The 14,226-nt window shown below is 45.5% G+C and overlaps 1 protein-coding gene across 1 annotated transcript; it reads left to right on the forward strand.

Moving 5' to 3' along the window:
* Window positions 1–2,339: 2,339 nt before the first annotated feature.
* On the forward strand, window positions 2,340–12,925 carry LOC133918139 (AT-hook motif nuclear-localized protein 20-like). Its single transcript, XM_062361875.1, has 2 exons — window positions 2,340–2,514; window positions 11,834–12,925. The coding sequence occupies exons 1-2, from the start codon at window positions 2,340–2,342 to the stop codon at window positions 12,661–12,663; spliced, it is 1,005 nt and encodes a 334-aa protein (XP_062217859.1). The 3' UTR covers window positions 12,664–12,925.
* Window positions 12,926–14,226: the final 1,301 nt, after the last annotated feature.

Here is a 14,226-nt window from a genome sequence, read left to right on the forward strand (position 1 = left end):
ATTGGCAGCAAGAGCAACAAGAAATGAAAGAGAAGGGCTGGTTTGGTTTAGTTGGGATGTCAGAGTTTTGAGACACATTCCGACACACAAAACCCTAACCTCCCACTAGACATGTACACAGTTCCATCAGGCCTCCTAATCCTAATTACCATCCACAACAAAACTAAGTCCACCCAACCTTCACTATGTGAAAAAACAGATAAACAAATATGATTTAGGGTACGATATAAATGGATACATATTTTATACGGTTGTGCAAGATGAGAATAGCATATATCAGAACAGTGGTGTCTGTATAGATGTCTATGATAACGACATGCAGAGGGGTATATAGTACGATTAAATAGAGGAGATATGAGAGCTAAACTACTCGGGATTTAAGGTAGCCATGTTTCGTTGTCATTGGTACATAGGGCAAAGAGCGTTACTAATGATAAGTATGGATTCACTAGTGTTGATCTCAAATACGTCGGATACAAGTCTGAACCCTTCGTACTTGCTAAAGATTTTCACCAAATCTTTTATGTGACTGACATAATAAAGAAGAAACGACATGTGGTTCTTGTTGGGAAAAAACGCATTGTCAGAGTTGCAAACGTCGTTGATGAGTAGGAGTTCAGTCAGTTCAATGAAATCTCCCCTTTTGCGACTACAATCATGCCATGCCTTTCGCAGACCGAAAAAACTCCATACCTGCACTCCGACCATAACGAAGGGATCCATGTCAAGAAAGTACGACAACTGTGAATTTGAATTTGAGTGTCAAATTTGTAATATTAATGTCAAATTTGAATTTGTATATATTAAATTTGTAATATTAATGTCAAATTTAAATTTTAGGTTTCAAGTTATTTGAATTTGTAATAGTAATGTCAAATTTGAATTTTTTAGGTTTCAAGTTATTTGAATTTGTAATAGTAATGTGAAATTTGTAATAGTAATGTCAAATTTGTAATATTAATGTCAAATTTGTAATAATTAATATCAAATTCGAATTTTAGGTTTCAAGTTATTTGAATTTGTAATAGTAGTGTCAAATTTGAATTTTGGTTTCAAGTTGTTTGAATTTGTAATAGTATGTCAAATTTGTAATTTTAATGTCAAATTCAAATTTGTACATATTAAATTTATAATGTCGAATTTGTAGCATTAATATAAAATTTGTCAAAGTGATAGGTGATGAGTGATCATGTTAACTAGTCCCTTGTTACAACTGATAGGTGACAGGTGATGCTATTCTCCGATCACCTATTATAACAACTCATAACTTATAACAAGTCATATGTGATAGGTGAATAGTATTCACCCGTCACCTATGACTTTCTTCATCGGTCACTGATCGGTCATAGGTGACGAGTGATACTAGTTAAGGTCCCGCCCTCCTCTATGTCATTTTGCCCAAGTCCTAAGTCCTAGCTCTAACTCGTCCCTGAGCCACCTCCGAGCCCAGGAGCCTGTTGTCATCTCATCAGACCAAGAGCCCTCCGCCCGCACCGCCACCGTCCCAAAGGAGGAGGAGGAGGAGGCCGCTCGTGCCGTTGTCGCCCCCACCAACGAGGAGGAGGACTAGGAGCCTGACGCCGTCCACCTCGCCACCATCGTCCACGAGGAGTCCCATTCATTTGAGTGCATAGCACTGTGAGTATTCAAGGTTCACTCCTCTCCCATCCTCTCTCTATTTAGACCTGTGAAAAGCTCGATGATGAACAAATGCATTGAGATTGGGCATGCTTAATAAGTACAATAGTTTTAGACCTATGAATTCTCGAATTGTTTGATATATTTGGTAGCCCTAGAGACTATTGTTAGTGATACTCTATGGTCTATTCTAGTTCACTGGAGAACATTTGTTGTGTTGGTTCTCCAGTGAGCTATCTATTGTTTTGAACCCTAGTTCTAGTGCAGTTGTTAGCTTAGACAAAGTTTACCATCTTTGATTCTCAACAATTCAGCCGAGTGAGCTTTTTAGCTATTGTGTCAAGGTTGGACATGGTAATCATGCGATGTAGGTTTGGTAATGAAATATGTCTTTGATATACCATTGTCTGTCTTTGATAAACATATCATGCACCTTATACCATAATCAATATGATAGTTCGACTAGTAGATTTAATCACCACAATTATATTACACTAGTGTTGTCCAAATAGGCCTATCGGGTAGACCCAGCATGGGCCCAGTTAGGCACAACCCGGCTATGGCACGACCCAATAGGATCGGTAAGGTTTACGGGTCATGACGTGATAGCCCACGTGCCAAAGGTGCGGCCCACGACACGGCCCGTCAGCCACCGTGTTGTGCCAGCTTGGGTCAGGCACTGTTACAGCATAGCCGACCCGATGGCCCGACGGGCACAGGGCGACGGTTGGGCGACATGGGGCGTGGCGGGAAGGCTGAGGGGCGAGGTGGGGAGGTGGCGCGGGGGCGGGGCGACCGAGCGGCAGGGTGGCATGGTGGCAGGGCAGCGGCGGGGGGAGGGGTTCGTCCAAGCACAGCCCAGCATGTCTAACCCAGGTCTTGCCGTGCTAGCCCACCGCGCCACCCGTCGTGCTGATGCGTTAGCCCAGGCATAGCTCGGCTAGTCGTGCCGTGTCATCCTGGCCCACCTACCCCTCATGATGTGCCGTGCTTGGGCTGTGCCTTGTTCCGTGCGAGTATCCCCTAGACGTCGGGCACATCCCGAGCCTTGTTCCGTGCGAGTATCCCCCTCGATGTCGGGCAAGTAACTCTGATTACGATCTCACCAAGGAGGTATTGAGATGAGTCAATGTATTTTATATATCTTAAATTGAAAAATATGATTTGTTTATGTCAACTCCTCTTGTTTTCTCTATAGATGGAGGGAGCACAATATCCAAGTCAGAAAGCTAGTATTGGTGCACGAGCCCGAAAGCTAAGGTTACCGTCACAAGAATCGATGCTGATAGGCTGCCTATGGATGAAAAATGCCTTGAACAGATTTTGGAGGGTCGTGGGGCTCATTGATCAAGAGAGGGTGCCAATAACAACTAAGTTCGATGACCTCAGTGATGAAGCGAAGAGGGACTTGTTCGATAATATCGTCAATGAGTATTTGAAGTACCCTGGAAACATGAGTGAGCGTCAAATGATCACCTTGGTCAATGCAGCAATGAAAGCGATCGCGAAACTTCATCGAAGCTTTAAGAGCAAGCTTATTAATCGATACTTGGCTAAAGGGGTGGCCCCATTCGAGAGCTACAAGCACTTGAAAGAGGAAGATTTGGATGCTTTTGTGTAGATAAGGAACTTTGAGGAATTCAAAAAGGAGAGTAGGGAGAAGAAGCAGCTTCAAGCTAGGAACAAGCACAACCATAGGACTAGTGCAACCGGGTACGTGGGGAAAAGGGCGAAATGACAGGAAGAGGATAAAAAGTTATCCAAAGAAGGCTACGAGAATCCTTGGTTTCAATTTCCAAGACGATCGCGGTCTTATTTGCGTGCAAGGGGTGAGATGTCCGAAAGCAGAGAAATCACATTTAGAAACAGTAAAACCCAGCCAATTGCAGACAAAGTAAAAGAAAAGTCAGCCAAAGCTAGCCAATATTCTTTCACCAGGGTTAGAGAATATGATGTTCTCTCATCAGTGCTGGGAAACCCAAAGCACCCAGATTATGTGCGAGGTGTATCCAGTTCCCAAGGTTGGAAATACGGCTTTCCCGAAGACCTCAGAATATACAAGAAGAAGAAGAGATCGGGTGCAGTGGACATGGATGCATTGACACATAACATCGACCAGAAAGTTTATGCAAACATCATGCAAATGCTTGCAGCACAGAGAATAGAGATTTCCATCCCAGAGGAAGCTAGCCCCGAAAATGTACGGAAAAGTAGTTGCGTCTCAAAGGAGGTCAATCAACCAATAGCCACCGTAACTGATCCAGATATGATTGACCTGCTAGAAGGGCCTACGCCCTGCAGACTTATAATCAGGTCTGATGGGTATTACATCAAGGTTGCAAGGGCCTAGATGCCTACAGATGTCCATATCTTACATACGGTCATGTTACGTACTGGCTATGCCATGGTTACAGTGGACATGGCACATAGCAATACCATCGATCATGTGTTGGAGCCCCCCCCCCCAATGATGGTCACAACTCTGGGTAAAGCTCTTCGTCAAAGGATTTAGTGGAAGAGGGGTAACATCGTGGTCTCTAGTGCATCCCAGTCTGGACGAGCTTCAAGTGCACCACCGTCGCGCCCCTCACTTCCAGAGAAGGCGGCTTTAGTGTCTTCTCCTCTTCTAGATAAGCCGACTTCAGTGTCTTCGCCTCCGTATCCGGCAGCCTCGCTTTTATCTCCAATTCTGTCTCCCCAAAGAGCCCAAATAACAAGGAAAAGGGAGCCAGGAAGAAAGGCTCTAAGAAGCACTTGCTGAAGAGGTCGAAGACCATAGTACCGGCGAAGAAGTTCATGGACATTGGAGTAGCTTGGAATAGTGCTAACACGAAGTTCCAATATGAGAAACCCTTGATGACGGTGAATGACCTAACAAGAGTGGGAGAAGCATATGTCGACCTACATGTAAACACAAACTTCTAGAGACACCAAGACTTAATATATAGTCGTACAGTACCAATGACATCACTTCTTAACTGAAGATAGCTACTTCCTTGTGTGTTTCAATGAATTATATGATCTCTTCTGTAACATCCTGAGTTTAAGCATGTTGATTAATTACAAAATTCACTCCAAATTAAAACTTTTTATGATTAATTAAGATAATTAAAGTCAAGGAAGTATATATATGTGTATGAATATATAGGTATACCAGTATGTATACATTCATATGTGTGTTTAGGGTATCAAGTTGAATAGGTATTCCCAGAATACACTAGAATCAATTTTAAAATAATCTCTGCATTAAGATGGATTATATGCATTTGTTGAGATTTTCGTAGTTCTTTGTGTGGAGATTTGGAATTGAATGTCTCTCAATTTCAAATCTACTCGTAGATTCTATTCAGCACAAATCCAAATTTGAGTTCAAATCCTTTGATTCAAATCATCTTAGAAGGTCTCGAGATCCAAGTTCAAATATTCCAAATGAAGTTGATCTGAATCCAAAGTCGAAACCAAATTCAAATTCTCCAATTTGAATTATTCCAAAACCTTTTTCTTTCTCTCTTTCTTTTTCTCCTTCTATTTTTCTCCCGAGCTGGTTTCCTTTTCTCCTCTCTCTTTCTTGGCCTGGCTCCTTTCCCTTTCTTCCTCCTGCGCAGCCCAGCCATGCGGCCCACCCAGCCGTTCCCCCTCTCCCGCGCGTCGCACCCGGCCCCCAACTGCGCTGGACGGCCCAGCTCACCCACATTGGATGGCTCACGCGCGCCCTTGGCCATCCACACATCACTGATCCGGCCTCCGTCCCGTGCGCCTTCCTCTCCTTTTTCCCTCCTCCACTTCACACCGCGTCGGCTGCCATTTCCCTTCGAGAAAATCTCCCAACCAGCTCCCCGCTTCTCCGCTCTCTCTCTCTCTCTCTCTCTCTCTCTCTCTCTCTCTCTCTCTCTCTCTCTCTCTCTCTCTCTCTCTCTCACGCGCGCGCGCGCGCTCTCTCCCCACCCATATCCTGCACGCGCGACTTCCGCTCCATACTTGTGCATGGACGGTGCAGAGCACACCCATGCTCCGCGAAACAAGGTGGGCACCGGCCGCCACCTCGCCGCTGATGTCCCTTCACGCCAGCAACCCGCACCTCCTCTCTCCAGCTCTCCCTCCCCTCTATAAACAGAGCCCGGCCGCTACCTCTCTCTCTTTCTCCATCTCGCCTCACCCCATGCTCTCGTTGTCGCCATTACCGCTGCTGCATCCTAGATGTTGTCATCTTGCCGTCGACTTGCTACCGAGGAGCCCTAGGAGCTCGATGCCATCCTTGTGCCACCACCCGTATGTCGGAAGCCGATGTGAGCCGCCCGTGTAATGGAGCCGAGCCGTTCGCCGTGACCAACCCACCGCCGTTCGTCCTCCGATGAGCATTCCTGGCCCCCTTCGTGCCCTCCTAGATAGCGTGTGAGCGTCCCCAAGCCCTTTGTTGGCTAATAGTTGTGCACCGCCATGCAATCCTTGTCGCCGGCATGCGTATGTGCCCGTGTTGTCGGCGGCCATCATGTCGTGTGCTCTAGGGTGCCCTGGGCCCCTTTCTCTTGCAGGTTGGCACCTCCCCGTGCAAGGGAGGTGTTGTCCAAATCGCGCCATGCCGTTGCCTTCCCTCTGGCAGTCATATGGTGCTTCCTTCACTGTCGGCCACCATCAAGGAGTCCCCAGCCAAGTCTGTGATATTCCATAGAAGCCTGACGTGCATTTCCTATCACGAAGCTCTGGCCAGCGTGCTTCTCTAGCGAGCTTTTCGTGCACGCCACACTGGAATTCTTCGCCACCGACCGCTTCTCTCTCCCCTCCGTCGCTTGCGCGCCCGCGCGCCTACGCTCTCACGCGAACCGGCCTGGCCGAGTCGCCCTGGCTCGGCATAGTGGCCGACTAGCCGCCCTGGCCGACCCAGCCACCAACAAGTCGTGCCCCATGGGTTGACCCAGCTTTGGACCACCTTCACAGCCTGTTAGCCAACCAGCCTAAGACCCGAGCGGGTCTGCACTGTGCGAGCTCGACACTGTGCAGCCCGACCCATCTAAACCCAAGCTCGGCCCATTCAGACCCAGATTAAGCCTAACTCGGCCCATCCAACCACTGTTCATGTGGGCCCTACCAGGCTACTATTCAGTGGGTCCCCATTCACTGTTCACATGGGTCCCACTATGAATAGTAACTTTTGGTAATTTTCTGATTTAATTTCGGTTTAATCTTTCGGGAGTCATGACTTCTCCATTCTAGCTCTGATTTCGGCACTTCTTCCGTCGAAATTCATCTAAAATTGAGATCTACTCATCTGTCACATTGTGATACCCATTAGGGCTTATTTGGTTTTCCATTTGGTGTTATTTGATTATTCTCTAGTATAACTCGTTGTTGATCATAGTTATAATTGCAGAAAAGCACGACTTCTGCGAGTTTTGCGCAGGAAGTGTCAGAAGCGAGGAAGATCCCAATTTCAACCAAGACTTTGGGGAAAACTCTGGAGAAGGCAAGTCCTAATTCCTTGATCATATTGAACATATGTTTTCAAATAATCTACATGAACAAGTAAAACTTGACCTATTATCGTATGTGCTATGTATTGCGCTTTTACACACCACTTGCAATAGTTAATCTTATTAAACACCCGTCATGCCATAAATGTTATCATCCAGTATACATATCACCCTAAGATTACCCATTCTTAACTACAATAACAATAGACGATGCATTGATATCTAGCATGTTTAGGATTGAATACGTCTTCTCGGAGATGTCACTTTTAAAATACATCTCCTCGGAGATGGTGATTTACCATGATCAATATTAACTCATATACCATGAATCGTTGATGGTTGTGAAATCCTTGATGTCGTATGGGATATGATGGGAGATGTGTAAAAATGGGTGAAAACTGTTTTGACGTGGGAAGATAGAGTGGTCCTCTAGGGAGGATGCTCTTGGGGGCTTGAGTTACCTGGTGGTATTCATTGCCACTGAAGATGTCTGGCCTGGCCGCTTAAGGTCCGAGTCATTGCATCGTCTTGCTTAGCCACCTCATGCAACCATGTGTCCTGTATGGGCATGACTTGACTTCTCCTTCATCGGACTAGTTTGGGCATCATAGTAGGAGGCTGAGAGTAGCGAGCAGCAAAGATTCTATCTGTCCCGCTGTTTGAAGGTTTCAAGAACTGGCCTAGGCTTAAAAAGGGAAGCTGACCTTCGGAACATGCAGCTCTGGTACTTGGCGTGTCTCATGGAAAAACCTGGCAAAAAAGGTGTTTGAAGGGTCTCAGTATGATTCTCTCCTCCGCTGGCTACGATTAGAGGCTGAGCATATCACGTGTGTAAAGCTGTACAACCTCTGCAGAGTGTAAATCTATTCGAATAGCCGTGTTCACGGTCATGGACATACGAAGGCATGGTCACACTTGAATAGACTCCTGGTGCATGTGTCTTGATGAGTGAGTGTGTGGACTAGATGTCCATGTGATGAGGTTCTTAGCTCGATTTGCCAGAAGTTGTGTGGTATTAGAGGTACACCAGATGTGATAATAGGGACTGCAGAGTGAGGTGTAGCCCCTCCTAGGACCGAAAAACCCCAGACACAGCTTGTTACTGGTTTTTGAACAACTTGAACTGTTTTAAAGTCATTAGCTGATGATACCACTGACTACTTGCATAAAAATGCTTTACATTAAAGCTAAAACTGTAAAGTCTTGCCCTTGAAATACCCCTTTATGCATCTATCAACACTTTTAAGTAGTATATGGCTTACTAGGTAACTTCCATACTCACTCTTGCTGTCATTCAGATGAAGAAGCCGATGTCGACTTCGCCGGAGGTGAAGCCAGGGATGAAGAGTAGTCTCTAAAGTTGCGTTCGCACCCATGCTGCTTATCGCTTGGGCTTTTGTTCTGCTGTGTATTTTGATGGCTGCTAGGCCAAGCTTGTAATATACAATACTGTTTATAACCTTTTGTATTCCGAACCTTTCTATGATGTACGGAGTTTTACTGTGATACTATGACTGTTATACTGTGCGTATCAGCTACGTAATCCAGGGACTGGTACAGGAGGCACAGGAGATCCCGGTAACAGGGGTCTTACATCTTTAACCTTGATATCATGGACGTATCGTTATTACATATCTTCACATTGTAAGTCCCTTAAAACTAGACATTCATTAATTAATACCACTAAGTCTTAAATATAACTATTTATCTTATCTGTAGACATTTGATCAAAGAAACAAAGAAGAACAAAGAGCCAATTGAATTTTTTGACCCTAAGGCAATTTCAATCTTGGTCATCCAATTTCATAGCGACTACGCTATGGACGATATAGCCAGGGCAATGCAACAATATTTCAAAATGGACTACCTGTTGGGCGACCCAACACCGGTGGCCATTGGGTTTTACTGGTTATTTGCCTCAAGTGGAACTTGATGTGGTACCTCGACTCATCAAGACCAGTAGGACCAAAAGACAAACCTGAAGAGCGTGATTACAGCGTTGTAAAAGGACTCCTTGACATGTAAGTTCTGCCTAACTTAGTTTACATATTTAACTTTTCTAACACTTAAATGTTCCCTAATCAATCCCTCTTTATACAGGGCTTTTGGCAAGTACATTTGAGCTGATCCTGAATACAACGTGAAAGACGATCGGGTTTGCGGTAAATGCTGCAAAATAGATTACCAAATACTCTCTATTGCTGTTTTTTCTTTTGATCTAACAGTAAATTTTCTTTTCAGCAGTGCCACCAACAACCATAGTGCAACACCTGCGGATTCTATGTTGTGTTAAACATGCCCCTCATGATCTAAACAAATGATATCAAATCCCTCGATGTAAGTTCAATACAAGAATTCTTAACTAATTTTAGTAATTAGTTTAATTACATGATAACATTACACTGGTTACGTGTCAAATTATCTAGGATTTTTAGCTTATTTTTTCGATGATGATGCACTCTCGAATATTCGACAATAGATCGCTGAGTTCATAGTCTCTGAAGTCATCAACCCATACGACGAGTTGCACTATAGAAACTCTAGGTTGTGATGTCTTATATAATATGAATTGATCAGAACTTTTTAACTTTTGCGACTCCGTGATGAATTGATTGGAACCTTTGCGATTCTGTGATAAAGGGAGTTGTTATATAGTGTGTTAGTCAATATGGATTTAGATGTATTGTTGTTGTTTATAAGGAGAAGACGACTATCAAATACTAGATATGCTCCAGGATGCAGCTAGAAAACAGGACAATCATGTAGGTAACCTACACATAAGTGACGAGTGAAGAGGTTACCAGTCACTTATGTCTTAACATAAGTGATGGGTAACCTATTAACCCGTCACTTACGTCTTAAAATAAGTGACCCGTCACTTATGTCTTTCTGTCTAGGAGATACACGTTAGTAACGGGTCATGATAAAGAGCCATCACGTATGATCTTATTGGTAACGAGACTCTAAAAATTAGTGATCAGTAACATGTTCAAAATAACATATACGAGACCCATTATTCATAACAGTTATCACTCAAAACTCATAATATTTTTTCACATAGTGCTTATCACCATCCTAATTCAGGACCAACAACACACCAACAATTCCGAAGGCCGGTGGAGGAATAGGACATGGAAAATGTTTCTCCTAGTTAAATTAAGGGATCTAATGGGTAAAAGGGTCATTTTTTAATAAGAGCGACACTACTTATTGACGTGTTAGATTCTTACTGATTGCCATGTAAACAATGTTTGGGTACTAATTCTCAGTCATGCCTACAGAGAGAGAGTTTTTAGCAAATCTTTTTTTATGCCCGTGGATATCATACCAAATAGGGGCGGTAATGGGCGTAGATTATCCATGTGTCTATGAGTAAAAACCTATTGATATGGGTTTAGGTTGTATTATTTATTTATGGTGTGGGTTTGTATCCAAACTCAACAGACACACATATGTGAGCATAAAAAAACTTACTTGCACCCGCTTTACCCACTACCACTTCAAGCACATAATATATGCTCAAATACTTGTATAGTATAACAGATATGTCTAAATACTTTTACATTATTTTATTTTCATCTTATTACTTGCCCTTGATTTTTTGTTATTCTTATTTTTTGCAAGTATAATTTGTAACTAGTACATATCTGTATAATTTGTAACTAGTACACATCTGTATAATTTGTATATTACCTAAACATGAGTATTACTAAAGACATAATATTTGAAGAGGTGACCACCAAAGATATACGAGCTTGTAGTGATTCTTCTTTCACCAAAATATGAAGGGTCTTTTATATCATTGGCGGGCATACGGTCGTGCCCACGGATGACAAACATGAGTTTCATTTCTTACCTATGACAGGTAATAGGTGCAAGCACGGATTTAAAAATTAGTTCATAGGTGTAAATTTATGTAACCCCTACAAATAGATTTTACACGAGTTGTCATTTTTAATATCAAATAACACACCATCCATTTAAGAGGGAATCCGTATAAATAAATGTGATCTTATCGACAAAGAAAATTCTTTGAAGTAAAATGCTAGCTGTACATTATATATATATATATCGTTTGAATTCACATGGCATATGGGGATCCGTAGCCAGTCAAAATAAGAATCAAATAACCCATGGAGGGACACGCAGCGGGGAATAGGGTGAAAAGAGAGGAGTACTCCTTGCAGAAAGGCCAACTAGATTACATATTTTATAGTGGCACCCAAAGTCTCTCCCCCTCCCTCTGTCAAGTCTCCCTACTTACGTGTCCATCATTCTTATACCCACTTGTCCATTGCCTTCCTCAAAGTTCAGAGCAAGCTGCTTCTTGATCTCTCCAAGTTCTCTCTCTGAACACATACCAGACTTCCACTTCGCACCAGAGCTAGACAGAGAGAAACCTAGCTAAAGAGAGATCCATATGTTGTGAGCTATGTATATGCTTCTCTAGCTATCTTCATACAAATCACTCAACAGCAAGTGCAGCAGTTCTCATCCAAGGTATATATGCAACAAGTATATTTGAGTTCATATCTTTACATCTAGATCTCCTCAGATATACACATACAGTTAGCAATCTTTTATTTTGCTTCCTGCCTTCCCCTTCTTGTCTGATCTGGTGCTGCATATATAAACATTCACAAGCAATCATCTGTATGCAAGTAAGCTCACAATCAGCTGATCTCTGTGTTTTGCTTGTTGATTGCATGCGCTAATCAATTAACCAGCCGTCAAGCTGGCGAACCGGTGGTGGACGGGCCATTTGGGCCTGCCGGAGCAGCCGTCCGGCTCGTCGGGCCCCAATACCGAACCCCCTGCCATCAAAGACCCGGAGCACAGCCCGGAAGGGGGGCCGCCGGCCGAACACGCCGATGAGAACGAGTCCGGTGGAGGCGAGCCACGCGAGGGCGCCGTGGTCGTGGCTCCCAACCGGCGCCCCCGCGGCCGCCCGCCGGGCTCCAAGAACAAGCCGAAGCCGCCCATCTTCGTGACGCGGGACAGCCCCAACGCGCTGCGCAGCCACGTCATGGAGGTGGTCGGCGGCGCCGACGTGGCTGACGCCATCGCGCAGTTCTCGCGCCGCCGCCAGCGCGGCGTCTGCGTGCTCAGCGGCTCCGGGACCGTGGCCAACGTCGCTCTGCGCCAGCCGTCCGCGCCCGGCGCCGTCGTCGCGCTCCACGGCCGCTTCGAGATCCTTTCGCTCACAGGCACCTTCCTCCCGGGCCCCGCGCCGCCGGGATCCACGGGGCTCACCGTGTACCTGGCCGGCGGCCAGGGGCAGGTGGTCGGCGGCAGCGTCGTCGGCTCGCTCATCGCCGCCGGGCCAGTCATGGTGATCGCGTCCACGTTCGCCAACGCCACCTACGAGCGCCTGCCGCTCGACGAGGAGGAGGAAGGCCCGGCACCGCCGATGCAGGGCGGGGCTGACCCGCTCATGGGCGGTGGCCACGGGATTGCCGACCCATCGGCGCTGCCAATGTTCAACTTGCCGCCGAACAACGGACAACTCGGCGGGGGAGACGGCTTCCCTTGGGCGCACCCGCGGCCACCGTACTGATCGATGGAATGGAATGCAAGCAAGCAATAGGTAGCACGGCACAAATGGCGGCACTGGCGTGCATGGTTACTGTTCCATTGGAGATGGAGTGGCGCCAATAGGTTAGTACATATGATGAAGTGGTAATTGATTAGAGTACTTCAGTACTACTTTGTTATCGTGAAATTATCAAATGTGTGATGTGTTTATTGTACTTAATTGAGCGAGCTATATATAGCTTGCTCGGATTTGTATTGCATGCAATGTTTTTGATTATTTCTCATGGATCCATGGTTAAATGTCAGATAATTCTTAGAGGTGGGGATTAGATTCATCGCCGTCATGTTGCTTTGTGCAACTTGCATTGTGCTCTTAATGTTGTTCTTTAATCTCTTTTGATATGTGTAGTGCGACTTGTAAGCACGTTCCTAGCTAGATCTTACAACAAAGGAGTTTGCATTATCTGGCCGTTCAGTATATATAATTTGTTCATTTCAACCATCTTTCAGTACTTTATCTATCTAGTGGAGCAATAACATAGTGTTAATTTGTTGGTCCCATATCTGGCATGCTATTTGTATTTGATCTCTCTCTAAAGTCCTCTTTGGATAGGGGAATATATTGGGATCTTAATACTTACGATTTACTTCAATCCTCGTTATCTAGCCAAGCCCTAAATCCAATGAAAATGTGACCTGTACAACAGCTGAAGTTTGTTTGGAGAAAAGAGGTGCATGCAGCGGCCGGCCTGCTGACTGTACTGTGTGCTCATGTGCACAATCGTTTACATATAATGGAAGCAAGAATTTTCACTAAACTGCATTGTGCACTTGTGTTATATAAATCGACCCTTTCAATTTCAGCTGAAGTTTGTTTGGAGCAAAGAGGTGCATGCAGCGGCCGGCCTGCTGACTGTATTGTGTGCTCATGTGCACAATCTTTACATATAAGGAGCGACTAACTATCTGTTGACAGATTATTTGCTCTTACATTTGTCGGATTTTGTGATTGTAGGATAGAAATCCAACGGTTCCATCTTCCTCCCGGTTTCTTCTACAAGATACCATGCTCAGATCGGATCGAGCACTCCCGAGCACCCCACTCCCTGCCGCCACTCCGCCCCCGTCCTACGCGTCGGCTCTCCATCACCTTGCTAGCGCTGTGCCCCTTCTTCGGCGCGGCCTGCCCATCTCCACCGCCCCTCCCTCCTCTGTCGCCACTACTTCTCCTCCCTGCGCTCCAACGTCGCCACCGCCTCCTCGCCTGGCTCCGGCAACACCCCTGCCGTCAGGTACGCCACCACCACTAACCCATCCTACCTTGACACCCCCGCCACCATCTCTACCCAACTGTTGGTTCTCCGTCGCCCATGACTGGCGGTGCCCCCACCGCCTTGCCACCCCGCCCTCATGACCGCCACCAACGTCAGGCCGGTGGCCTCCCCCGAAGCTCCCTCTACAACCGGAGGGCACAATAATCCTTAACCTGAAATTCTAATCCTAACCCTAACCCTAACTTCTGGCCTCTCGGTAGATTTGTGTTATTTTTCAAACAAAAGTGGGCGTCTGTACGCGCGAATAGTAT

Source organism: Phragmites australis, chromosome 5, assembly GCF_958298935.1.
Source record: "Phragmites australis chromosome 5, lpPhrAust1.1, whole genome shotgun sequence".
Classification (NCBI taxonomy): Eukaryota; Viridiplantae; Streptophyta; class Magnoliopsida; order Poales; family Poaceae; genus Phragmites; species Phragmites australis.